Raw genomic sequence first — 24,665 nt, 5'->3', positions numbered from 1 at the left:
TACCCACGTACGATCAATTTTGCGCAGGTGACTCCATGGGTTCAATCTTCCTTCAGAATATCAAGCTTTTCCTCGATAAATATGCAGAGAGAAGAGCCTTTACATCTAGTGTGAGTGCACCAAACGTGCATTGTGTTTGGTTCTTATGTCTGGAATTTTACTTGGATGAAAAGACGTACAAGATCCCCTTGTACGTCTTTGAACAGGATCACGGGAGCTCTCTGCTGCCGCCGCCATGCTGTGATCTTTGTCGTGGCCCAGGTAACTAGCCTGATCATATATATTAGCTTGAATTCTAAACATTATGTTTGATTGTTTGAGAACTGTATGAATCCCATCGTTATCTCAGGTTGGGGTCGTCAACTAAGTTCAAGAAGGAACTACTATTTTCTAATTCCAAAGGATGGTGTATATGTGCGACCAGACGAAGAAGAACTTCGGTTCGAGAACTCAATGAAGAAAGGCCTTCTGATGGATGAGTCCAGTAGTAGCCTATTTGGATGTTTTCATGGCAATGGATACGGCCATTTGATCAAAATCCAACGTTCCGATTGCGAGTTTCTCTCTGGCATGAAGCTGATCCAACTTTGGGGTCGAATTTGTACAAAACTCGGAACAAGGTACGATAATTAGTTTGATTAATTAGTTTCATAAGATACGTATGCATGCATGTTTGTACGTATTAAACCCATTTAATCTTCTTTGTTCTTCTTAATTTACAGAAAAATCAGTCTGCGAGACTTGGCGAGAAAGGGACCGATGGATCTCCGTCTCCTCTATGCAGTTGCTCGTGAGCGGACTTGGTTTGGTCAATGGGGATACAACTTCTGCCGTGGCAGCTTTGGAGTCACGAAAGCAAGGTACAACGAGGCTCTAGAATCTCTGAGATCGATAACACTCGAAGCGGTGACTGAAAGTTGCGGTGACGACAATGAACGGCGAAAGCAAGTGGAGAAGATAATCCAGTTTTACAAACAAAACAGTACACTTGAAGATATGCCGGAAACCATCAAGGGTCTGTTTAATCGTATGCTGCTGCAAATCATGTACTCCCCACGTACGCCGCAAAAGAAAGCACTTGCTGACGCTGCATACTCTTTTCACGATGGCTCCTTGGAAATCGAACTTGAAGAAAGTGAAGCCAGTGTGGCGAAAAAAATTGTTGATACACTTGAAAAGAGAAAGCGACAGGATGCAGAGGGGACTAAGCGCATAGACTTGCTAGAAGAGGAAAGAACTAACGAGGATCAATTTGCTAAGGTGCTGAAAAAACTCGATGGCAAGAGAGTTGGAAATCACATTATTCATAAGGGGACGAAGAGTAAACATGTGGTGTACAAAGCTGATGCTGTTGGGGTTCCTGGATGCAACATATTCAGTGATTTGATATACATGTACCAACATGTATTTGTGAAAATCCCCGGGATTCAATCATCAGAATCTGTAAAGTCGCACACCCAAGCCGTGTTAGACACGGTGCAGTTTGTGAAGGAATATACCAAGCCTACAATTGAGCGCACATTGATCTGTCAACTGCTGAAAAAGCGGCAAGATCAGTACTTTGAGCATGGTGAGATATTGGTGCCAGTGCAACCTGGTGCAACTTTTGGAGATCTGAAACAAGAAGCATGCAGGGCCATCAAGGAGACGTACTGTTTTTGTGGTGAGCAACACAATATTGTGGTGGAAGCAATCCAAGGCTACGAGGAATCAGCCGATACAGCAGTAGTTCCTGAAGAATTAGTTAGATCGAGGGGACAAGCAGTTGGTTTGGTATTACAACCTTCGGACATCATGTGCTTGACGACTTACCAAGGTGGAGCTGACGCTTTGACGGAGGTGGATTGTACTCAGTGTGGTGCAAAGGAGGATGACGGTGAGGCTATGGCGTTCTGTGGTTCTTGCTGGGTGTCGCAACATCAAAGATGCCATCAACTGGCTGACCTTGTGGTTACTTCGTGCACAAATTGCATGGATCATCCTAACCATGACGTAGCTAATTCAAATATTGACAACATCAGTATAACTCAACCTTCTGTTGCTGGTCCATCTCATCACCAGGTGAACATTGATGATGGCAGTCTTGATCCCTTCCCCTATGGCACCAATGCTAACCCTTCTGGGCTTTCCTCTACTGGTATTGGCAGCAGTAGTGGCCATGCAGGTGTGCGCCCCTTTCATAATTCTATTACGGAAATTGGGACTAGCAGCAACGCCGATCCTAGCCATGATGACTTTGAGAACCCTCAACAGTTTAATGGGGACATTCTTCCCAATCGCAACAACAATTGATCGAGTAATTAACGGCATCTGGAGCAAGAAAAACTTTTTGATGATATGCTAGTCTTTTTTTTTTGGAGTAAATCTTACGACACCCTGTAGTTTACACCTAAAATCAGTTTTGTCCCTCACTTTTTTTTTTAAACTGGTATACCCCTATACTTTGAATTCTCGACTGATTTACCCTTTTGCCAGCTGGTTATGACTGTGACATGCTCATTAACAATGCTTGTGAGAGCTTCAATGGTTGGGTTTTAAGAGCAAGGTCTAAGCCCCTTATTACTATGCTACAAGAGATAAGAGTGGAGGGTTATTTAGACTGTTAATGAGCATGTCACAGTCATAACCAGCTGGGAAAATGACAAATCAGTCGAGAATTTAAAGTATAGGGGTATACCAGTTTAAAAAAAAAGTGAGGGACAAAACTGATTTTAGGTGTAAACTACAGGGTGTCACAAGTATTTACTCCTTTTTTTTTTATCGATGTAGTTTTCAAGTACTCTTCCTAGTTAATTTTAATTTTATTCTAGTTTGATTTTCTGCTTTGGGATGAAATTTTAAGACTCCCATATATGCCTTAATTTGTAACTTGGATAGACTTTTGATTGGCTCAAAGTTATATTTCAACAATTCAACTCTATCATCTCCTCGATCATTCAGTTGATAACATAACTTGGTCATATCATGCTCTCTCCACATGTTATTTCTATCCTTGGTTCTTAGCTAGTTTACAGAATTGGAAGAAAGGATGTTGAATTGTTGAGCTTAATTGCCCAATAAATAATATTGCCCGAGTTTATGTACGTAAGACAACTCTTTACTGAGTTTAAGGCATATGTATCTCAAGCGTAAACTAGCAAATAATACCATTAAACGGTGGCACAATCCACATATATAGCTCATAGGATGTAATTGTAATTCGGCCAAATTTGGTTTCTTTAGCTGCTAAGTTGAACTTATGCGTACCAACCTTCGTTAATATTATTTGTGAAGTAATGTGATACACCAGATCGTTTATAGCTCTGATCCCTTTTTTTCGAATGGAGAGAAGTTCACTGTAGCTGTGTGGTAAACTAGAATTAGACTAGCTATTGCCCCCGCGCTTTGCTGCGGGTTTTGTTGCAGCTTCACTTTTTCTTTTTTCTTTTTTCTTTTTTCACAAATTTAATCTGCACTGGTCTCTTTTCACAAAAGTTGTTTGTAATGCAGTTACAGCTAGCCATCTACAGTTTGTCGGTTTTAAATCAATAAGGAAACAGCCGTAAATTTTCTTATTAATCTTGGTATATATGCATGCAGAAGATGCAATACATCTAGAGCCAAAATCTGAAGGTTTTTAATACTTTGGAGGATACAGGGGTAGCTTTTGGTATCAGATTCAATAATAGAAAAAGAGATGAATCCCCGATAACTTTTTTGAGAAATGCTCATTTAGTACTAATTTAGGCCTCATTCTCTATTCCAATGACAATTTTTACATGAGCTCATGCCAATATAAAGTAACTTTTTCTATGCCCAAATATACAAATCTTTATTGAAGTCTTAACAAACCATATTATTTTAAGACTATTTTACCCTCACCCCTTAAACATGCATAGAGAGAGAAAATGGAACAGAGAGAATACTTAGCCGGAATCTCACTAGACTCCGGTCACCCACCGCCGGACTCCGGTTGCCGGATTTCGGTCACTGGTGACTCGGTTACCAACCCCCAATAACTTGGTTACTGACCCTCAATAATCAGTTACTGATCCCCAATAATCGGGTTACTAACCCGAATAACTTGGTTATTGACCCTCAATAATCGGGTTACTACCCCCAATAGCTTGGTTACTGACCCCCAATAATCAGTTACTGACCCCCAATAATCGGGTTACTGACCCCTAATAATTAGTTAAAAAAATTTACTACCTTCAATAGATGTTTATTAACCTCCAGTAAATGTTATTAAATGGACAACACTGCAACCTAGCTATTCTCTTCAACACCACCTAATGGACAAACACGACGTCACTTCTTTCATCTTCAACCAAGCGCAGGCTTTGATTTTGTACACCAGCCGCACATTTATAGTCTTCTTTGTACTGCAAACTCATAGAAATCCCCAATTACATGCAAACTCATTTATAGATAGTCAATGATATACAGAGGAAGGAAGCTGGAAAATTAAACCCTAACCTCGGCCAAGAGTTGAGGCTGAATTGGCAAGCTATGGCTGAAGTCGGTGTGATCAGAGATTGAATTGGCGGGCTGAGGCTGAATCTGCGTGATCGGAGATTGAATTGGCTTAGAAGGAACTCGATCGGGTCAAGGATCCAGTTCCATTCTTTCTTGGCCACGTTGTTCTTCCGATGCCCAGTCATCGCCGCCTTGCCGGAAAGCTCGGAGGCCACTTGATCAAACCGATAGTGATGTTGTTGGACGCCGTTGGCGGCGTCGTCGTTGCGAAATCTGTCAAACGCTTCATCCACGTTGTCACCGCTTTTGTTCTGGACAAAATTCAAGCGCGCGGCGGCGGGGGAGCTCTGTCCTGGATAGTGAGGTGCATCCTAATCTCGTCGGCGGCGGTTCCGGTGAGAGGTGCACCTGGGAGATCCTTGAGAGGCGTCGACTCCTCTGCTTCAAGAGACGGGGAATGAATGGTGGTGATAGAGAGAACCTAGCTTATTGATTAGGTTGGGGCAAATTTGTCCTTTTGTTAAGATTCATTGGAATTGGCATGTGAATAAGATTTTTGTTTTAGGATATTCTCTATGTGTGCCTTGGCCTTATGCCAATAGGATATGTAGTTAGACTAGATCTATGTATTCATATCCTTACCATATTGGTATTGTGTAATTCCCTATATAAAGGGCTCCTATCAATGAATAAGATAAGGACTCTCTTGCTATCTCTTTGTCTCTACACTTTATCCTTTATCACGTTATCATGCACTTTGTTCTAACCCTAGAGCCAATAGTCACCATTTGTTTTCCAAACCCTAAAATCGGACAGCCTTGTTTTCACCGATTTCCGACCCAAATTCCGACTGCCCTCTGCCGGAATTTTATATCCCCAGAAAGCTCTCTCCGCCCCGGATCCAACGCCGTCGGTCTCACCCTGAGAACCGGCCGGAAAGTCTCCGAACCGGCCGCTGGAAGATTCCAGACCACCGCCGCTACCGACCACCGGTTCACCACCTTCCCTTCCTCCGATCAACCTGAAATTTTGACAGCAGCTTCCCCATCCAGAGCTTCTCCTCCTGTCAAATTTTCAGCCCCAAATTCGAAGTATAAGTAGGCAAAACGTTATTTCTCCTCTCGGCAGCCTCTAGAAATGTATGTTTATTGAAACCTTAAACTTTTCCAAGTTCAATAACTCGGGGAGGATAAAATCCTTTTCTCCCTTCTCCATCTCCATTCTATGCTTGGGATTTTGTGCGTGCAGGTACCCAAATCCCGAAATTTTATTCGCGGGTCAAGAGTGTGTTTGATCACTCTTGTTTCTTTGTCCGGGTTGTGTTTGATCAACCCCGACCTTTCACCGGATTGTGTTTGATCAATCCGAGTCCTTTTTCCGAATTGTGTTTGATCAATTCGCGGCTTTTCCGGATTGTGTATGATCAATCCGAACCTCTATCGAGTCTCATAACAGCTTGGTTTTGTATGCAAGAGCAATGTAACATTCTGCTCCTTTGAGTTTTGACGTACTAGATGCCTAAGGCGGATCTTCGCTTGGTATCTGTGGAACCTTTCATTGGAAAGGATTAAACTACATGTTTTGACCCCCAGGCTAACAAGCCTAGATGCCGAGATTTCACATCTCCTGCGCTCAAAGTTTTTGAGACGCCACATCGACAAGCATTCAATGGCAATCTGTGCAAAAAGTAATGACCACAAAGTACTGTGGAATGCACTCATGGAGCGTTTCTTGAAACGTCCATATAACTCTACTTGTTGAGTTATTAGTCAAGTGGATTGCTTACCACTTTAATTGACTACATATTGTCGATGATCTTTTGTGGCATCATGATCCATAATCTTTAGCGGATTCGATCATCATCAAGTTCTCTAGGTCTTCTAAGTTGGTGTGGAATTACCAACGAGACTTGATTTTGATCATACAAACAGGAATTGTATATACGCTAATGTGATAAATTTATTTGGGATTATCCCCTAATGTGGGGACAACAATATGGGTCATGGCAACGGCAGAAAACGTCGTGCCGATGTCTAGAAAAGAGGGGGAGGTGTTGCCGGCTCTAAAAGCGACACTCCCGGTCTAGACACCATTTTGTCAAAACTATTCAGTCAGCTCATGACATTAATGCAACCGTTGTGGATCTTCGGATCATTGGTTCAAGATTGTCAAGCTTCTTTAAATTGTGAATGCATACAAAAAGGTATGGAAAATCAATATGAGGACAAGAACGTCATCCTCATGATCGCGAATTTCAAAGATTCGGATCCTGCTCTAGCTACCCATGACTTTGATGTCATCGGCTAGACATTGATTTTCGTTCCAAGTTATATGTACTAAGGCGTTGTATCGACGTCCTTTGTCTATTTGAGACCTCGATGTACTCACATTAGCAATAATGAATGCCTTGAGAATTTTTCGAAGTGAAACTATTCTCCTCTTATGGTTCATATTGATTTACAATCAAGATGTACACTTACATCGTCCTTAGAAACATGACATATTGTGCCCATTTTGGTCCCTTCCTTTGAAGGTGACTCATGGCACTGCATCCTCAAGGAGGATCGCCCACGTGTTTCCGGTCAAATCTTCTACCCTATAGCGGATTTTTCATCATCAATTGTTCAACTAGGCTCATCCAAGCTCAGTGTGATGTCTTAGAATTGTCCGAAATTAAGGAGAGAGTGGTTTTAAGTGTGCCTCGCACTACCGACCCTCCACGGACATGCCTGGTTATACTGACTTGGAGTTACCGAAAGCTTTTGATTTTGGATCCCCCTACGCTATTAAACCAATTGCCGTCTTGCAAAAGACGTTGAAGACTTATCAAAGCTGGAAAATTATCATCACAATCGGATCCTCTAGGTCCTCTGAGTTAGTTTATGTTCATGTCAGGGAGCTTTTGCTAACTAGTCGTGGAGTTTACGACCTTAGAACGATCGAAAGGACTTGGTTTTGATCATACACACGTCACTTTTGGCTAAGGCAAAAGTCTACACGCCACCTGCAAGCTTCACAGCTTCGCACATGCCAAATCTGCGAAAAACAGCAATCTGTCCCTTCTGGACAGTCAACTTCGTTTGAGCTTTGTGAATAGCTCCGGACGAACCAGACAGTGAGCTTTATATCATTGGAAAGCTCTATGAGTCTAGTTTTCAGAACTTTTCACGGTTCGTCCATATCTATTTTAACGAAGAAGTTATGGCTGTTTTAGTGCGCAAAGGTCATTCTGCGAGGAAATTTTTATGCACTCTCGGGATTGCAGCTTTTCGTAGCTTATTTCAATCCTTCTAAATGGTTCAAGTAGAACTATTTACTCGCCTATATACTCCTTGTAGTTGTCTCTCATAGAGACATTGAGTGCTTCGCAGATAGTGGAACTATCCACAACATTCTAAGGAACCATGTTGAGCTTTAAAAACATTCATGCTAATGGTTTTCATTTGAAAACACATTGTGAGAATGAACAAGAATTCTTTTGTGTATACCTCCTCATGAATGCGAACTGAAGCGCATCTTGGAGAAATTCATGAGTCAATGTAGTGAACTGTATGTCACTACGATTCGAATATCGAATCCCATGTTGTCGCCAAACATGATATTTGGGACACTGACTCATATAAGCTTTGGTTTGACCAAATTGGTCAACCTGGAAGAGATATAATGGTCCAAATTTTGAGAAATTCTCATGGACATCCATTCTTCCGCTCAAAACGAAGACATTCGAGATCTAGCATCACCATGAAGCATGGTGGTGACCCGGGGGACATTGACGTCACCCGAACACGACTCCAACTTCCTGGAGGTCGTCCGGTCAATTCCTTAAGCAATTGAGGTGCACCGGCCTTTCCTCGATGTCGCATTGGCCCCCTGCAATGCTCATTGCTCGTTTTGAAAGCCTATTCTTTAGCTAAATAAGGAGTGAGACCCTCCTACGCTAAATAACACAAAAGTGAACATTCTATTCTTACATCAAACTATGTAGATAGATACAACCAACTTGCGGACACCTTTTTATGCTTTATGGTGTTGGTTGACGTGTTAACACACTGGTCACGTGTTACACTATTATCTACTGCTTATACTGCTTATACTGCTTATACTTCTACGGGCTCACTATCCATTCTTTAAAGAAGTTCATCAGGATGTAAGTTGAAGTGTCATGTACCCCATGTTCACACGCAATACGATCTCACCGAGGCTACGACTAAGCAACTTTAGCTTGTCGCTCAAACATTATTGATGCGCACCACTCTTTCTATTGCGTTTTGGGGCTATGCAATATTTGCATGCAGCTTTACTATTCATCTACGACCCACCATCATTGAATTTTGTTGTACTACAGCTCGTGACTGTGTATCAGGATTGACATGAAATTGCAATCGTTGAGCTCGGTAGGATTGAAACGAATCTCCAATCCTTGAGCTCGGCTAGATGTTATTTCTAGGTGTCAAATCGCATTGCCACTGCGTACAATGATGGGTCATTTGAGATGAATAAGTTTAGGTTGGATATGAACCTCCACCTATAATCCGCATATGTAGGAACCTTGTCAGACGATCTCATTCACCGCTAAATTGCGGATTGTCACTTTGATGAGACAATATTCTCGCCGTTAGGGGGAGATAAGAACACAAGTGTTCAAGTGGAACAACGTGAATTGTCGTGGTTTGTCCCCACTAAGTCTCATCTTGATCCCAAATGCTTATAGTGTTAAAGTGACGAGATCACATGCTGCAAATATGTCTGCAATGATTGATGTCCTACAAAAGGACATGGCGCGACCAAAAAGTGTTGGTCTTGACGCCATCACCATGGATGGTGATATAGTGACGCCATATAGTGGCAAAATTGGTGTCACAAGGCCGTGTGGCTCCCCAAAAGGAGGGAGACCCTTAGGTTCGATACTTTCTCGCACTAGGAAGAAAGCGAGCTTGGCACAACCTAATCCATTGATTAGTGATACTCAAATCCGTCTCATGAAGTCTGAATTGTGATTATCGTTGGGGAACGCCTCAATGTCAAATCCAATCCATATAGAGATCTCTACAAGTATTACACTAGTGTACATGAGGACGTGGGATAATGAGTCTACTATCGAACCACCCATCGTTGATGAATATCAACTTAGTTGATTGGCCTAATGGAAAGATGCGATCCAGCATTAACAAAGAGATAGGTCCTTGGGCAGGTGATGCCGACACCGCAAGCTAAACCCTATCAACTATACTTTTGTTAGATAGCGTAGTGAGAATAAGAGTTTAGACTCACCTTATGGCGCAAGGTCTCTCACTATCACGCACTGGGATCAACTACGATGAGATATGCTCTCGTAATGGATGTAATTGAACTCCACTACTTTGTCAGTTTGGTAGTTTCCGAATAACTGAACATGCAGCCTATGAATGTGGTCATAATAACATCTCTATGGGATCAGAGATATACATGAAGATCTTACACGGACTTCATTCATCTGAATCAAGTGGCTCCAGACCACAGGAGCACGCGTTTGCTAAATGTATTGAAACGCACATGTACTCTACTTGATTTGGAAGAGATATGATGAATTATGCCTTTGCGTGTTCATTCCGGATTTACATGGACTCTTGATGGATCAAGAGATGCCAATATGTATCAACATCCGAAGAAAAAGATCTTGGGAAGACATGCTCTCGATAAGGCACTCGATGACTGTATTGATTATGATTTTCCATCAATCGGCTTAGGCGCTCTATAACTAGTGAGGCCTACATATACTCCCATGATTAGTCAAGGTCTTTGCTCTAAAGAGAGATCCGTTGTTTTTTCTAAAGCAAGATGACAAATATGTGTTAAGAGATGGAGTTCCCATCTAAGTACAATAAGACGCATCAATGTACTTAACACAATACGAAAGACTTGACATCTCATTCGCTATGAAAAGTTGTAAAGCTAAGTGTAGCTATGCGCCCACGCAACGCCAATGTAATGGCAGTAACTCCTTTTTCAATACTTAATGGTATGAAAGGTTGAGGCTTATTCTATCCCTACATAAGAAAGACACATCAAAAGCGAAATCAGAATCTACCAAATTTTGTAGGTCAACTTCCACGGGACCTATAGGAAATCTCACTCACTGGAAAATGGTGAAATTGGTACCATTGGAAAGGTCTATGTGTCTACTTTCTAGAGACACCAACCATTTGATCATACCTATCATATTGAGTGAGTTATGGCCGTTTTCGTAAAGTAGAACGAATCTGTCCGAGAATCTGATTTTGGCAAAACAGTCAACTTCGACGGGATTTTGTGAACAGCTCCTGATGAACCAGAATGTGTGTAATATACGGTTGGAAAGCTAAATGAGTCTAGTTTCCAAAACCGTTTACGGTTCATTCATATGTATTTCCTAGAGGAAGTTACGACTGTTCTAGTAATTGAAAGTCATGCTGCGCGAAAACCTGATTTCCTACACGAACTTATGTTTTGAGTTCACAAGCGACCTTCTCCTCAAGATCTAAGTGTAAAAGATCATTTGAGGACAATACGGCATGATTTAGTTAATCATTGCCCAATGCCACATTTGAAGACATGTTAAAAAGCATTGACATGCTAAGTTTTTGAAACTTCCGTGATTAGTAAGAATCAGGAAGAGCCCTATGATTGATGTAAAGATTAGGGGGAGGTACGAACTTCAGGGGGAGTCTAGCACATACATACATGTCACTATCAAATGTGAAGGGTGCGTTGTACTCTTTTTCTCCTACGATCAAAGTTCAGTTTTTCTCCCACAGGGTTTTTGTAACTTGACGAGGTTTTTGACGAGGCAACAGATCAGCACCATCGGCATATCAGCGCGCGGCACAAGGGGGAGTGTTCTAGGATATTCTCTATGTGTGTCTTGGCCTTATGCCAATAGGATATGTAGTTAGACTAGATCTATGTATTCATATCCTTACCATATTGGTATTGTGTAATTCCCTATATAAAGGGCTCCTATCAATGAATAAGATAAGGACTCTCTTGCTATCTCTTTGTCTCTACACTTTATCTTTTATCAATTTTTAGTATTAATTGGCTTTTTGAATCTATATTTTTGACAGGCTTTTCTTTTTTTTTTTCCTAATGAGAAACTGTATTTCGGTTTTTATTGTTTACTGATTCATCCTTCATTAATATTTTTATTACATAGAAACAAATTCAATTAACCAATGGCCGGTATAATGGGAGTTTCAAAAAAAAAAAAAAAAACTTACTAACCCTGAATATACATAATATTTTCTAGCTGATTTCAGAAAAATATTTGCTAATTAATTTTCCTTGTCAAAGATATCTTTGTAAAAAATTTCCTTTTCCAGCCAGATATTTTATTTTATACGGTTTTGCTTGTTTAAAGCCCCAAACCACATGCCCTTAACTTAATCATCATCATCATCGCCCAGTATAAATAAGCTAGGTGTATACTAATTTTCTGAAGAAAAAGAAAAAAGAAAAAAGACGAAGCACACCGAATTCTCTTACAATTTATTTGCTCCTCTCTTTAAAGTCTGTTACTGATTGATAAGTAAGTTATCTTCTAGAATTAATTTTGATCTTTCTAAAGTTTTTTTTTTTTTTTTGATGAACTTTTCAAAGTATGTTACTGATTGATAAGTAAGTTATCTTCTAGAATTCGATCTTCTCGTGGTTAATTTCAGACCTCGGTTGATTTCTTATGCAATTCTGCCGAAATCCCCAGAAAAGAGAGAGGAAACATACGCTGCAGTTTCAATAGAGAAACCTTCGCAACACCAAAAATCGGAAGATGGCTGTTGTTGGCAAATCTCCAGTGAAACAGGGTAAAGTCTCCATCCTGATCAAAAACCTAGATTTTTTTTTTTCTCATAGTTCATCTTAATTTGACTCCGTTATAGACTTACTAATATATGAATTCCATGTTTGCCGAGTAGTAGGGTATCGCAATCCCTGTACCGACGTCAAAGACCGAAGCTCCATGATTGAGGTCCAGCCTGGTAATAACAAGAACAAGAGAAGTTTGGAGTGTGAAATCCCTCCGGATAGGTATGACAATTCTTGAATTTTATTCTGATAGTGGGTTTTTGTTTATAAATCATAATGTAACAATCAAACGAGAATATGTAGTTAAAAGGTTTCTCTGAATCAAACACAGATAGAAGTTCCCTCTTACAAATGCTATTAAGACAAGTGATACATGCATTTGGGTCTGAAAAATTAGGGTTTTTTATTTGTGTAATTTTCTGCCCCAGTTTGAAAAATCTGTTAATTTTAAGCACTCTCACCATCTATATATTGTCCAGTCGTTTAGGGTTCAGGGTTGGGGTTGGGGTTTCTTAATTTTCTCTTGTCCCTTGATTTCTTTTGGCGTATGTGACATGTATTTCTGTACGTCTTACTAAGAATGAATAGATTGTAGGTCAACTAAGAAGCCCCGGCGTTCAGATAAGGATTTTGCCTTGAACACTAGTTACACATCAGTATCTGAATGGGCGAGTCTTCCTATGGACATTTTCTTTCTAACGTTGGATAAGTTGTTCGAACTCATCGACCATGTTCGTTTGGCTGTCGTTTGCAAGCATTGGAACGATGTTTCGAAAGCGCATAATCGTACAACTCAACGCTGGTGTAAGGTACTTCCCATGCTCATGATCCCCTTCGGTAGCCGAACAAAGCGAATGGTTTGTAGCCTTTCTGAAGGAAAAATCTATACAAATGTTCAACTACCGGTGCCTTATGATAAGAGGTGCAGTGGCTCCAGTCATGGTTGGTTGGCCACAGCGGATGAAACTTTCGCTATAACTCTTTTGAATCCTTTCAGAAAGGCAGAGGCCATTCATTTGCCTCCCTTGGTAACCCCTTATGATCTCCCAGGCTGCCAAAGTGAGTTGCAGAAGCATCGGGATGAGTTGAAGAAGCAGTACCACTATTATGTCCGTAAGGTTATACTATCAGCTGATCCGTCTTCAAATCCGAATAACTACGTGGTTGTGGCAATCTACGACAATTGTTGCAGGTTGGCTTTCATTAGAGCAGGACAAAGAGATTGGACTTACCTCGAGGAACCATATATGTTTTCTGATGCTATTTTTCACAGAAATGAAATCTATGCAGTTGGACTAGGGGGAATAATAGCTTCAGTTGATATCAACAGTAGTGATGATCCTTCAAGCCACCCAAAGGCAATTATACGTACACCTTTAAGACCAATGGTACACCCGGTTTTCCCATACAAAGCGGATAAGGCATATCTTGTTGAATCAAGCAATGGAGACTTGCTGCATGTTCGAAAGTTCTTGAAACCAAAGGAAGGTGTTGATCAAAAGCTGGGGGTTGTCAATTTTGTGGTGTACAAGGTGTTGTTCAGTGACAAAGATGGGAGCATCGTGAAGCAGAATGTGGTGGATAGCATTGGGGATGATGCTTTGTTCTTGGGTGATAATCATTCCATGACTGTTTTGGCTTCAAACTTTCCTAGGTGCCAACCAAATTCCATTTACTTCACAAATGACATTTGGAATGGTGGTATTGGGATCTTCAGTTTAGCAAACAAAACAGTTACACAACTCTACCGGCCTCAAAATCCCATCCCACCTGCGATATGGATTGTGCCACCAAACAATGGTCTTTGCTAGCAGCCTCTAGTGGTTTCGTTTTAGGTCTTACAATTGGAATTATGTAATCTTTCTTTGTTATATTTTCTTAGTTGTGCGAACTGAATATCATCGATCATCATTGAAGAGCACATGATCCATACATGAGAAACTTGTTTTCTTATACTATTTCAGTAGACGATGTAATGTATTCAAAATCTGTAATAGAAACTGTACGTTGCACCCTCAACAGGTATATTTTCTTCTAGAACTTAAAACAATGATCACACTAGAAATTGGTTACTAAAGTTGACAATGCGCACCCACTTCTCTTAAAGAACAAAAATCAGAGAGCTATAAACGATCTGTTGCATCCGAATTTGGCATGGTTTGTGCACTCCTTCCATTTACTTCACAAATGATACAATAGAAGGTGGTACTGATAAGTTCAATGTAGCAGAGAAACCAAATCATAGAAAGAAATCATCAACTTGAGGAATGGTTGTTCTTATATTTGAACAACTTTTGTATCATATGTTAGTGATTTCATGTTGGAGGCAAAAACTTTCTTTTTCTTCTATCCAAACCACGAGTTTCAGTGTACCAAGCGCTAGAAATCATCTATATGTACATATATATATCTAATATTCACAGGCAAGAGATAAAATAGCTTGTTGCATGTCAGTTTACAGAATGTTTTCTGGAGCGATAAACCAGCACTTGATTGTCCCCGGCTATGGCCACGGCACCTGACCTTGAATCGTCATTAGAAATACATGAAACACTGCCACCTGATGCAGTAAGAGAAGATTATATAGAAAGCCTGAATTGAACAGAAGTAAATCTCTTGGGGAGCAAAATATGCTGTATGATTTGAAGAAGAGCTGTTTCAAGCATCTACTTATCTATATGGTTAACAGTTAGTACATTACCTTTAAAATGATGCATGGTGCCAAGCTTAGTTCCTGAAGATAACTCCCACGTATACACAAGTCCATCACATGTACCACAGATCCCTTGACCAGCTGAAGCACCAATGACAGAAGCCCTGTACAGCAAGTTCAAAAGTTAAGAAGCAGTTGAATACATGATTTAGGTTGTGCACTCTCAGCTAAATAGAAAACTAACAAGTTATTATCAAATTATCAGTATACATTCTAAATCATCCGAGAAACACATGAATGGGACTTTTGATGTTTATCTTTACCCGGATGTATGATTCTGCAGATTTTCCTAAAGGTAGAAATCTCTACTTCCACTTTACTTGGACCAATAATCATTCAGTCATTAAACTAAATACCACTGAAAAATGGAGCAACTTCATTCCTGAAAATCCAGGCAAACATTTTTGCTTGCACTAAACAGCTTAATTTCCAGCTATGCTACCCAAGAAAAGGGTTTACTACAACACAATGTAGATTTCAACTACACCCCTGAAAAGTTGAAGTAAGATATTGATGCACCTTGAATCCAATGCAGTTCCAAGGATCACTATATTTTTAACCATTAGAGCAAGCCTCCATCGTCCAACTGGATTTGGGTGGCAATTGCCTAATTCATAATCATGTTGAGCATCAGAATCGGAGGACAAAACAAGAAGACATATAGCAACATCTTCCCCTTCATACGAAGATAGTGTCTTCGATATTGAAGCCATCATTTGATTGACATGTTCTTCCATTTCAAAGTGGCTAGAAGCATGGAAATTCATTTGCCAAGCAAACAAACTGATAGGGACAAATTGACAAATTGAACCACTTGGTGCAGAGAACCTTGACACAAAGATGCATTTAGTAATATCCCTGAAGTTTAAAGGAAAAAAAAACATTCTATTGTTAGTACTAGGAAAAGTGAAACAGATTTATTATCCAATATTTTCATTTTCTGATAAGTTTTGACAATCTGTTTCGCTATTAATAAGGTGAACAGAAATTTTCTAACCTAATATACTCACCAACCTTCAACTGAGATGAATTACACGACAGAAAAACTGTGATAAAATTTTGGTCTGAGCTATATGAGTATATGAATGAATATGAATGAATGTTCATATTTATTGATCCAGAATTCCAGATCAACTAATGTTCAACTTGAAAAAACAATACAGCACCAGTAATACAGCTAGGACCAACAATTTAGCCTATAGAATCTAGCATAATAGTGATATTTTACTCAATGAAAGAGGATCACTTGTGTCTAGTCTAAGAGAGACATACCATAAACTGAATTCACCGTAACCATTATGGCCAACAATTAGATGAGTACAATTTGGAATTCTCTTCAAGTCCACTACGCCAGGGGAGATGCAATCTTCAGACGGCATAACAATATATTCCATTTGTGCACTGCAAACAAGGAATTTTGAGTCTTAAGCTGCCTTGAACAAAAGGAATAGATAGACAAGTAAACAGCTCAAAGTAGCAAACAAATGTAAACAAATATGCACAAAGAATAATTAAACATATCAGGTACCATCAGATTTTATTATGAATTTATGATTGGTACGAAAATGATAAAACAAAAGCTAAAGCAACACAGAGTGCATACTTAATCAATGGTCTACTATATTATTAGCATATTGCTACAGAATCTGCAGCAGCAACCTGGGTTGGGAAACAGTATTCCTATACCAATATCACATTTTAACTACAGCTGGCACGTACAATAGTATCAAAAATGGAAATAAGAGTTCAAAGACACACCTCCATGTTGAATCCATGACCCACAAATGCAGTCTCCCACTCTTTCCAACAGAGACAAGATTGTTAGGTTCACAAACCAATATACACCTTTGACTCTGTGCTGCTTTCAATCTTGTCACTAATGAAACATAACCAAGTTTTACTTGGACAATCTTAACTGCATCCTCCTCAGAGCAGCTTGATGCACATGTGGTGCACAGACAATGGGTTTTCCCTTGCCTGAGAGCATTTAAATGAAACTCTTACAAATAGCTTTACTCCCAATTCACATCCTTACTTTAAAATAATGCAAAGAGAGTTAACCTGCAGAATGGAGTTCTAATCTTGTCAAGTAAAACAAGACACTGTCCATCTGGGATGAACTGTAGACAGAATCTTTCCAAAGCCATCTAGCAAAAGAATTACAGCTACAATCAGCCAATGTCAACATAAAGCAGACAAGCCTACCAACCAATTAGATATAAGAACTTACTCCATTAGAATAATCGGTTAGGTCTGGCAATGTTAATGATGTGTGACCAACGAGAGAAGAGTGTCCAACCATCGGTTCCTCTATGGCTACCTTGTAAATGAACAGGCTGACGTCCTTACCAACCAGTAAGCCACATAAAACAGAAACATAAATGTATCTTCCTTTTGTGCTCAACAATACTGACAGAACAGGAACGGGTTGAGTATAGCATCCCACAAACTCAAGAATTCCCGCTAGCCCATTATTATGTTCCTTTTTGTGAGGCTTCGTATTTGAACTAAATGGAATGCTATTAGGATCATAACTGAAACTAGGCCCCTGTTTATGAGATGTTTCAGAGTCTATGAACTGGAGGAGGTTTTCATTCCCAACCACCTTCTTGTCAACCTGGTTTTCTAAATGTGAGACAGACAAATCAGAAGAGTATGAAGTATCTTTCTCACCAACTAATAATGCTTGACCTTGTAATACAGCTGGACAGATGCCGTTTATTACAGATTTAGAATTCATGGAAGGTTCCTTTGCATTCAAACTGGAGTGTCCAACAATCCTGGCTTCAGCACAAATTGAATCTCTTTTATTTGAACTGTCATCAGAACCCACCTGCAGAGTCTCTGTGGAAGGATACGTCTCAGGTACATTGTTTTTGCATATTATAGTTTCTGAGACTGAACCACTGTTACTGCCTTTCCTATGAGATGTAGTCCGAACCTTTCTCCTGGTATACACTGAGTTGGGAACTTGAGAAAAAGACACGTTTCCAGTTTCGGTAAACTCTGCCTTAGCAGTGATTTCCTTCTCTGATATCTTTGAAGAATTTAGAATGCCTCTTTGGTTGTCATCAACCATATCTATAGATGAATAAACAGAATAAATGGTTTAGTTAGAATATTATAAGATTCATAAATCATAACATATTATAATCTGAAAAAAAAATATAAAAAAATAAATACTATGCAGTTCAGCTCCGTGGTACTCTTATATCCTTTTAAAGAGAAAAAAGAATAGAAAAGAGAGGTGTGGGGGGGTTAGGAGGAGGGGATTGATAATAATGAAAGCAATACTGACATGTCATAACAGTAACTAAACTATCATAAGACAAAGTAATTATGTCATTGTATGCTGGCATCTGAGAACCAAGCAATAAGTAAAATGGAATAATTTGTATCAGAAAATTACCTTTGGTAGAATCAGCTGCAGTTTTCGTTCTATTAGAATTGATAGTACCTACTTGGCATTCATCGATATAAGACTTCTCCGTGAAATTTTCAGAAAAGAATTTTTTATGTGGAGATACACAAACTGGAAGAGACTCCAATATGTACCCACTACATTCCTGAAGCCTCCTAGTTGAAGCCCTGCCCACTTCCTCACACAGATATGCATCCTTGCTTCCATTGGTCTCAAGCTGATCATCTACCAATTTGTCATGCTTATTGGCATCAAGAAGATGTCCATGCTCATTGCCGGAAACAAGATGTCCATGATCATTCATAGGGAATGCTCCATCAGAATGGTGCTGATCAGCTTCACCCTTATCAGACAACATTATCAAGTGATTGGCAACATGGTCACCATATCGCTCATCATCTAAACTGTCGGGAATAATAGAATTTGTTGGAGCAATTGGACCAAGATCAGTATATTGGGAATGTATCTTTTCCTCCTTTGCGTCTTCATTGGAAAGCATTAAACCTGAAAGAAGATGGTAAAATTTCTGACTGCAAAATTTAAATAATACCAAATTCCACAAAAATGAAATATTTAATGTCAGATTGATAAAGTTTGTAAAAGCACCAGGGGAGGGAGCAGTGGTTTCATTGATTTCCTTCTGAGATTTCACTGTGCGAGGAACTACTGAAGGGCTACCAGTACCCTTTTTCTTCCTAGAGCGCTTACTGAGGAGAGGAATAGCTTGCGGAAGAAGAAATGTCATCATGGACTTCGCCATTTCCTGACCAACTGAATCAAAATCAATATTCTGTGAACTCGTGTCAGATTTATTAGTAGCCATTTCTTCTTCCGGATGTGATTCAGTCAGCAGCCTTTCAGCAATGACCACATCCAATGCGCTTCTATCTTGGACAGTTGGAGAAGAATCCGCATTTTTAACTACATTTGAGCATTGGCATAATTACATGAACACAGAGGAAGACAAATTTTAATTTTTCTATTGTTCAGGGCACAAGGTAGGGCAGTCACGGTTGACCACACTAGAAAACAAGTGGATAGTAATTACCTTGAGTAAAATCCAAGGTATCAGGTGCAAAAAGTTGGATAGTTGAAGGAGAATCTGCTGTTTTATCTGCATTTGAGAAGTGGTACTATTACATGGACAAAGAGGAAGACACTGATCAATTATTCAATTGAAGGCACAAGCTAAGGCAATCACAGTTGAACATATAGGAAACAAGTAGATAGTACTGATTACCTTGTGTAAAATCTAAGGTATCAGGAGCATAAAGTTCAACATCAGTCAGGCGTTGGCAATCTTTTGGAATTGTAGCATCTACATTTTGGTCATCTGGTGCCATTGGGAAATTAATGAATTCCCTCTTAGTATCCTGAGACCAATCAACCTGTAAGAAGTTAGGAATGTTTCTTGTTCAATAGCAAATGCATAAAGAACCATGACATGAGAAAATCTACTCTTACAAGAGCAACTATTCTCAACAAGCACATAGAAGCCAAGTTTGAAGACGTATATCAATATAAGCACTTAAGAATATTTCTTAACAGGTTCTGAAAGATATTTGAATTTAAGAGAAACTAGAGAAACAAAAAGGTGAGATGTTCTCACAGGTTTTCTTTTATCCACAGACATGTTGATGGCTGCCGGAATGGATTTACATTTTCGGGAACCATTTGATTCTTCAGGGATATTATCCTTGCTGAGATGATTCAAGAAGCCAGCAGAATCCAATGGCAAACAATCTTTGGCTGAAATCTCGTTCTCTGCTTGACGAACAGATACTAAATGCACCAACGGTGGCAACACTTCTGGTATAACATGTTCTTCATTTAAAGAAGGAGGCATGGGATTCCCATTATTGCTATGTATCTTATTCCCTTTTACTGAACTCAAAGCTTCAGAAACAGATATCAGATCTTCAGTTCTAGTCTTTTTAATGCCTGTCCGAGTAGATGACTTTGCATTTCCACTTTCACGTTTCCTACTTCTCTTCCCTGTGATCTGTGGTCCTCTCAGGTCTGAACATGCCTCAGGGGAGCGGTTATCAACATCTGGTCCAGAAGCTCCATTGCAGGAGCTCGAGGGTAACAAGCTTTGCTCTGCTGCCAGCTCCCGAAGTAGCCTCTGGACAAATCGATTTTTGAACCCAAAAAACTGCATATAAAACCACAAGAAGGCAAAGCACATAAGTCCACAGCTAGAACTAAAAGCAACTCTAGAGAACACTACTCATAAAAACGGCTCAATGCCTACCTCCACACCATCTATCTTGCAGGAAAATCTCTTCCCATGCCAAATCTTCGTGCGTGGGAAGCATTTTTTCTGTAATTTCTCCCAAGCAATATCAGGAGTTTGCCCGGAAAAAGGCTGCCCATCGGCAGCAATAATCTGTACACACATAAAGAATCATTCGCTTCAATCCTCAATAACAAATTGCAACCACAAACTACAACATCACTGATTAGCCAAAATCAACAGCAACTAACCAAAAATAAAGGCCCTTTAGGACCTTCTTGAATTTCCATCTTATATGTGCTCCCATTGTGAGCTCGAACAGCTCCATACCCTATCGGATATGGATATCGATCTTTCCCCTACAAAAAAAAAAAAAAAAAAACAATCATAACTCAGCAAATTGAAAACTACATCACTGAATCAATTGTCAAACACATCAGAACTACCAAAAAAATAAAAATAAAAAATAAAAAAATAAAAAAAAATCCTCATCGTCTGGGCAGATAGGGCGTGAGGACAAAACCCTACCTAAGCCGACTTGAAATACATAAAATTAACTAATTTCTAACCTAATTACTCATTTCGATTCAATTAAACTTTCCGATTCTCACCAACCTAACTATTCAATTCGATCCGGACCGTTCATTAAAGCAAAATTGAATCAAGCTGAAGAAAGCTAGCATAATCAAATTGAAGAAGAAATCGATGAAATCAAGAATGAGGGAAATCGAAATCAAACCCTAGAGGAGCTCCAGTACTTCTTGTCCCAAGGGCCGGAGTAGAGGGAACCGATGGAGGTGATTTCGAGGTCGTCTGGTTTGTCCTGGACGGCGCCGTTAGGGTTCGTCATTTTCCGGCGAGAATCTCAGCTTGGGCTCCAGAAACGACGGTCAAATTTTTTAGCGGCGAGTTTTGACGTTTTCTAGTGTTTTTGGGAGGAGTGAGATTGGAGGGAGGGAGTGGCGGGAAAACGAAAATGGGGAGCGGGGTTTTGTGGGCCCGGGATTGGATGTTAAGATTACCTGTGTTTGTGGGGTGGGTGTGTGACTGTGCGATCTGGTTGGTTGGTGAGAGGAAAATAGGTGTGATTTGATTGGTGATGTTAATTGGGTAACAGGCGAGTGAGAGAGGAGCTGAAAACTGAGAGAAAAAGAAAGTGGAAAAAAAAGCGCCGTTGCCGGGGATCGAACCCGGGTCACCCGCGTGACAGGCGGGAATACTTACTACTATACTACAACGACCTTGTTGACACTTGTGATTCAGTAACTATTTGTAAAATTTGTTCTGGCTTTCACTGACGAGCCCAGTCCAGCTTGTTTTGGGCTGCCCTGATATTCAAATTATATTTGTTTTCGTTTTTTTGTTTTCTTGTTCTATCAAGCATATCCAAAATATGGAGATGAGTGTGGAAGTTGGAAACCACTTCCCATTCTTCTTGTGTAAACATGCATGTAGTAGTTATAGCAAGTAGACAAGAATGAACATGCAATTGTGTGATAGTGAAAGTAGGATTTTGCTTCAATAAGAACCTTATGTCTAAAATGAATTTCTAAAAATGCTATAACGACATAATCTACTTTTGTGAGGTTGACTAGTTGTTTAAGCGATGACTAGTTTTTGTATTGTACATATAGTGAGATGATGAAATATGATAATACAGTTCTTAGAGCATCTCCAACAGCTTCCCTATTTTCTTGAACTTCTCAATTTTAGGGAATATATAGCTGTTTTTAGGTCCAACAGTTTCCCCATCTCATTCCCCAAAATAGGGATGAAGAAGAAAAAGAAGTCTTCATTCCCCAAATTTGCAGCAAAGCTTTCTTTCCCCAAAATTAAATTATTCACGTACTCCAATTAATTTAAAACAACAATAAAATATTTGATTGGGTAGTTTATTGTTACAATAAAATATATAATATTTTTTGTTATAATTCATGATGATATATTATATTTTATTGTTATATTAAATGCCGAAATCTCTAAAATGGAGAAGCTGCTGGATTTTGATCATAATTTTTTTGGAGAATTTAGCTTTTGCTTTCCTATTTTAGAGAAATTTTGAAGAAACTGTTGGAGATGCTCTTATGAGAGGTTTGTAACGATATATTTTTCATCAATTTCACGTGAATGTGAATTCTCGACGTGTTCCTTTATTATTGTTACGGCATTTTGGGCCAATATGTGAACAACTTTTATGAAGTGACATATGAGATAGGAATGACATGTGTAGAGAGTGCGGGCACTGAATGCCATGGTGAAAATAGGGGAATAACCTTGAACCCATGCTAAAATGAACAAGTTAACTATAGAAACGTAGAGTTAAAATGATCAAGTTAACTATACAAATAATTGAAGTTGTATACGTACCGTGACGTGAAGTGTTGGACAATCACAACCTATGTAGCTAACCACCTAGAGAGCAAAATGATAAAATGTAGGTAGTACGATGCAGAAGCCTATAAAGGGGTGGTGATGATCGATCGTGTATCATCTAATCTGAATTTCCCGATTCAGATGCAAACCGGAGATGAGTATGGCCCCAATGATTGTTCCCAAAATGTTAAGGAACTGAACCACAAGCTGGATCCGAGGTGTGAAATGGTTGGATAGCTCGTCCGGTCTGGTCTCTTCTGGTCAGGTCTGGTAAGTATGGTGAGGTTCACAGAAGACATGGGAGAATCTGGTGCGCATGCATATGGAGCTAAACCAAAAGCGTCCAATGCAATCCATTCCAAAAGAGAGAAGAAAGCTGAAAGCCATTAACGCCTACATATACTAGTCTGCATGCACAATCGATCGGCCTGAGGACTTAGGGCATGCCTAGGGAGAACGGTGTTATACGAACAAGGGGAGGTGGAGATTGGAGTGGTGAAAATGTCTTTATTTCTAGTTTGGGAAACCTGATGGAATCGTCCCATCAACTCAAAAAAGGGCGCCAAAGTTAATTGAGAGCTAGCATAACCCATGTCCTGGCTTTGGCCCTTTGAGAGGGAAGTGACCTGTGATTTAAGGTCGTGTCTCTTTCGGGTTTCCATGTTTAGCATTGCACCCACAAAAGAAGGAAGGGAGGACAGGACCTATATTTCTCTTCCATCTTCACTGCCATGCACTAAGCTATACTACTATATATCTTTTCGAAATTTCTCATTCAGTTTCATTCACTCCTGGCTAGCTCGTTCAACCTCGACTTTTTACTATTCATTCATCTCATTCAGTTCCTTCGATTCTAGGCAAGCTGGTTCATTTCTAGTTGGCTCCAAACCCCAATGTCATTCATGGTATTTTGATATTTAAAACAAAGCTAGAGAAATTTAGCACAAAGCTGATCGTCATGATGGCCTTCTCAAATTGCCCAAGCAACTTTTCATATAACATTTGTACTCGGCATAACTTGCTAGTGATATGAGAAATTTACTAGTTATTGGTTGGGATAAAAAAAATTACAACCAAGTATACATGCAAAGCTTCAAAAGCACGTACTATACACATGCACATGAGAAAGATATATAAATCCAAACACCAAAACTCGATCTCCCAACGAGCTTTTGCTTTTGTGAATTGTCCTGGAGTCCTCTAGGATGCCTAAAAGCAAATAGGATATCACACGAATTGGCTAAATATTGTTTTTTGATTTGTTTCTCTAGTACTTATTGTAAATTTTGATGGGACATATCATGTATCCGATGATAACTGTATTTTTTTCTCCTGTGGAATTGTTATCGTTGTTTGGTGCATGTATAAGATATTTTGAATTATATGTAATTCAAATCTGTATAATATCTCTGAAACAAAATTACTATGAACCTCAGCTTGAGTTGGAGAAGTGTGATGTTATGATACAATCATAATTCATACATAACTATGCGAAATCATACGTGAAACCTTCCTTTTATGTATAAATTCAATAATGTTATTACAGACTTTCTACAAAGATCTTGACAGATAAACTAGCTAGCTTATGTATCATATGCCAATTATCAGCGTTTTCTTAGTTTTATCATCGCAAGAGATGAGGAGTG

The 24,665-nt window shown here is 39.5% G+C and overlaps 3 protein-coding genes and 1 non-coding gene across 4 annotated transcripts; 2 read left to right on the top strand and 2 right to left on the bottom strand.

Annotated features, from left to right (window-relative positions):
• The first annotated feature begins 35 nt into the window (after positions 1–35).
• LOC101306329 (PHD finger protein At2g01810-like) lies at positions 36–2,292 on the top strand. Its single transcript, XM_004298311.1, has 3 exons — positions 36–261; positions 350–620; positions 723–2,292. The coding sequence occupies exons 1-3, from the start codon at positions 36–38 to the stop codon at positions 2,290–2,292; spliced, it is 2,067 nt and encodes a 688-aa protein (XP_004298359.1).
• A 9,666-nt stretch (positions 2,293–11,958) lies between these two features.
• On the top strand, positions 11,959–14,087 carry LOC101306039 (putative F-box protein At3g25750-like). Its single transcript, XM_004298310.1, has 4 exons — positions 11,959–12,001; positions 12,107–12,275; positions 12,390–12,498; positions 12,872–14,087. The coding sequence occupies exons 2-4, from the start codon at positions 12,242–12,244 to the stop codon at positions 14,085–14,087; spliced, it is 1,359 nt and encodes a 452-aa protein (XP_004298358.1). The 5' UTR covers positions 11,959–12,001; positions 12,107–12,241.
• A 512-nt stretch (positions 14,088–14,599) lies between these two features.
• On the bottom strand, positions 14,600–21,496 carry LOC101305752. The gene is made up of 15 exons (XM_004298309.1): positions 21,386–21,496; positions 20,898–21,005; positions 20,665–20,799; positions 20,020–20,565; positions 19,651–19,783; positions 19,459–19,524; positions 19,017–19,331; positions 18,399–18,914; positions 17,220–18,070; positions 17,051–17,136; positions 16,748–16,966; positions 16,262–16,390; positions 15,509–15,847; positions 14,978–15,093; positions 14,600–14,836 (listed from the first exon to the last, which is right to left on the bottom strand). Exons 1-15 carry the CDS (start codon positions 21,494–21,496, stop codon positions 14,727–14,729), a joined length of 3,780 nt encoding a protein of 1,259 aa, XP_004298357.1. The 3' UTR covers positions 14,600–14,726.
• A 319-nt stretch (positions 21,497–21,815) lies between these two features.
• TRNAD-GUC lies at positions 21,816–21,887 on the bottom strand. The gene has a single exon. It is a non-coding gene; the product is annotated as a tRNA-Asp (tRNA).
• Between the last annotated feature and the right edge of the window lie 2,778 nt (positions 21,888–24,665).

The sequence above is a fragment of the Fragaria vesca genome, linkage group LG4, assembly GCF_000184155.1.
Source record: "Fragaria vesca subsp. vesca linkage group LG4, FraVesHawaii_1.0, whole genome shotgun sequence".
In the NCBI taxonomy this organism is placed as follows: Eukaryota; Viridiplantae; Streptophyta; class Magnoliopsida; order Rosales; family Rosaceae; genus Fragaria; species Fragaria vesca.
The sequence above is the reverse complement of the archived record's forward strand: the minus strand, read 5'-3'. Positions and strand labels throughout refer to the sequence as shown.

What these genes read in the sequence shown, in the direction of transcription:
- LOC101306329 (XM_004298311.1), top strand. Translation starts at nt 36, where the DNA reads ATGGGTTCAATCTTCCTTCAGAATATCAAGCTTTTCCTCGATAAATAT. An exon ending in TGATCTTTGTCGTGGCCCAG is followed by an intron (nt 262 to 349) that starts GTAACTAGCCTG and finishes TCGTTATCTCAG; the next exon opens with GTTGGGGTCGTCAACTAAGT. An exon ending in TGTACAAAACTCGGAACAAG is followed by an intron (nt 621 to 722) that starts GTACGATAATTA and finishes CTTAATTTACAG; the next exon opens with AAAAATCAGTCTGCGAGACT.
- LOC101306039 (XM_004298310.1), top strand. Translation starts at nt 12,242, where the DNA reads ATGGCTGTTGTTGGCAAATCTCCAGTGAAACAGG. An exon ending in CAAATCTCCAGTGAAACAGG is followed by an intron (nt 12,276 to 12,389) that starts GTAAAGTCTCCA and finishes GCCGAGTAGTAG; the next exon opens with GGTATCGCAATCCCTGTACC. An exon ending in TGTGAAATCCCTCCGGATAG is followed by an intron (nt 12,499 to 12,871) that starts GTATGACAATTC and finishes AATAGATTGTAG; the next exon opens with GTCAACTAAGAAGCCCCGGC.
- LOC101305752 (XM_004298309.1), bottom strand. Translation starts at nt 21,496, where the DNA reads ATGACGAACCCTAACGGCGCCGTCCAGGACAAACCAGACGACCTCGAA. An exon ending in AGTACTGGAGCTCCTCTAGG is followed by an intron (nt 21,006 to 21,385) that starts GTTTGATTTCGA and finishes TTTTTTTTGTAG; the next exon opens with GGGAAAGATCGATATCCATA. An exon ending in CTAAAGGGCCTTTATTTTTG is followed by an intron (nt 20,800 to 20,897) that starts GTTAGTTGCTGT and finishes ATGTGTGTACAG; the next exon opens with ATTATTGCTGCCGATGGGCA.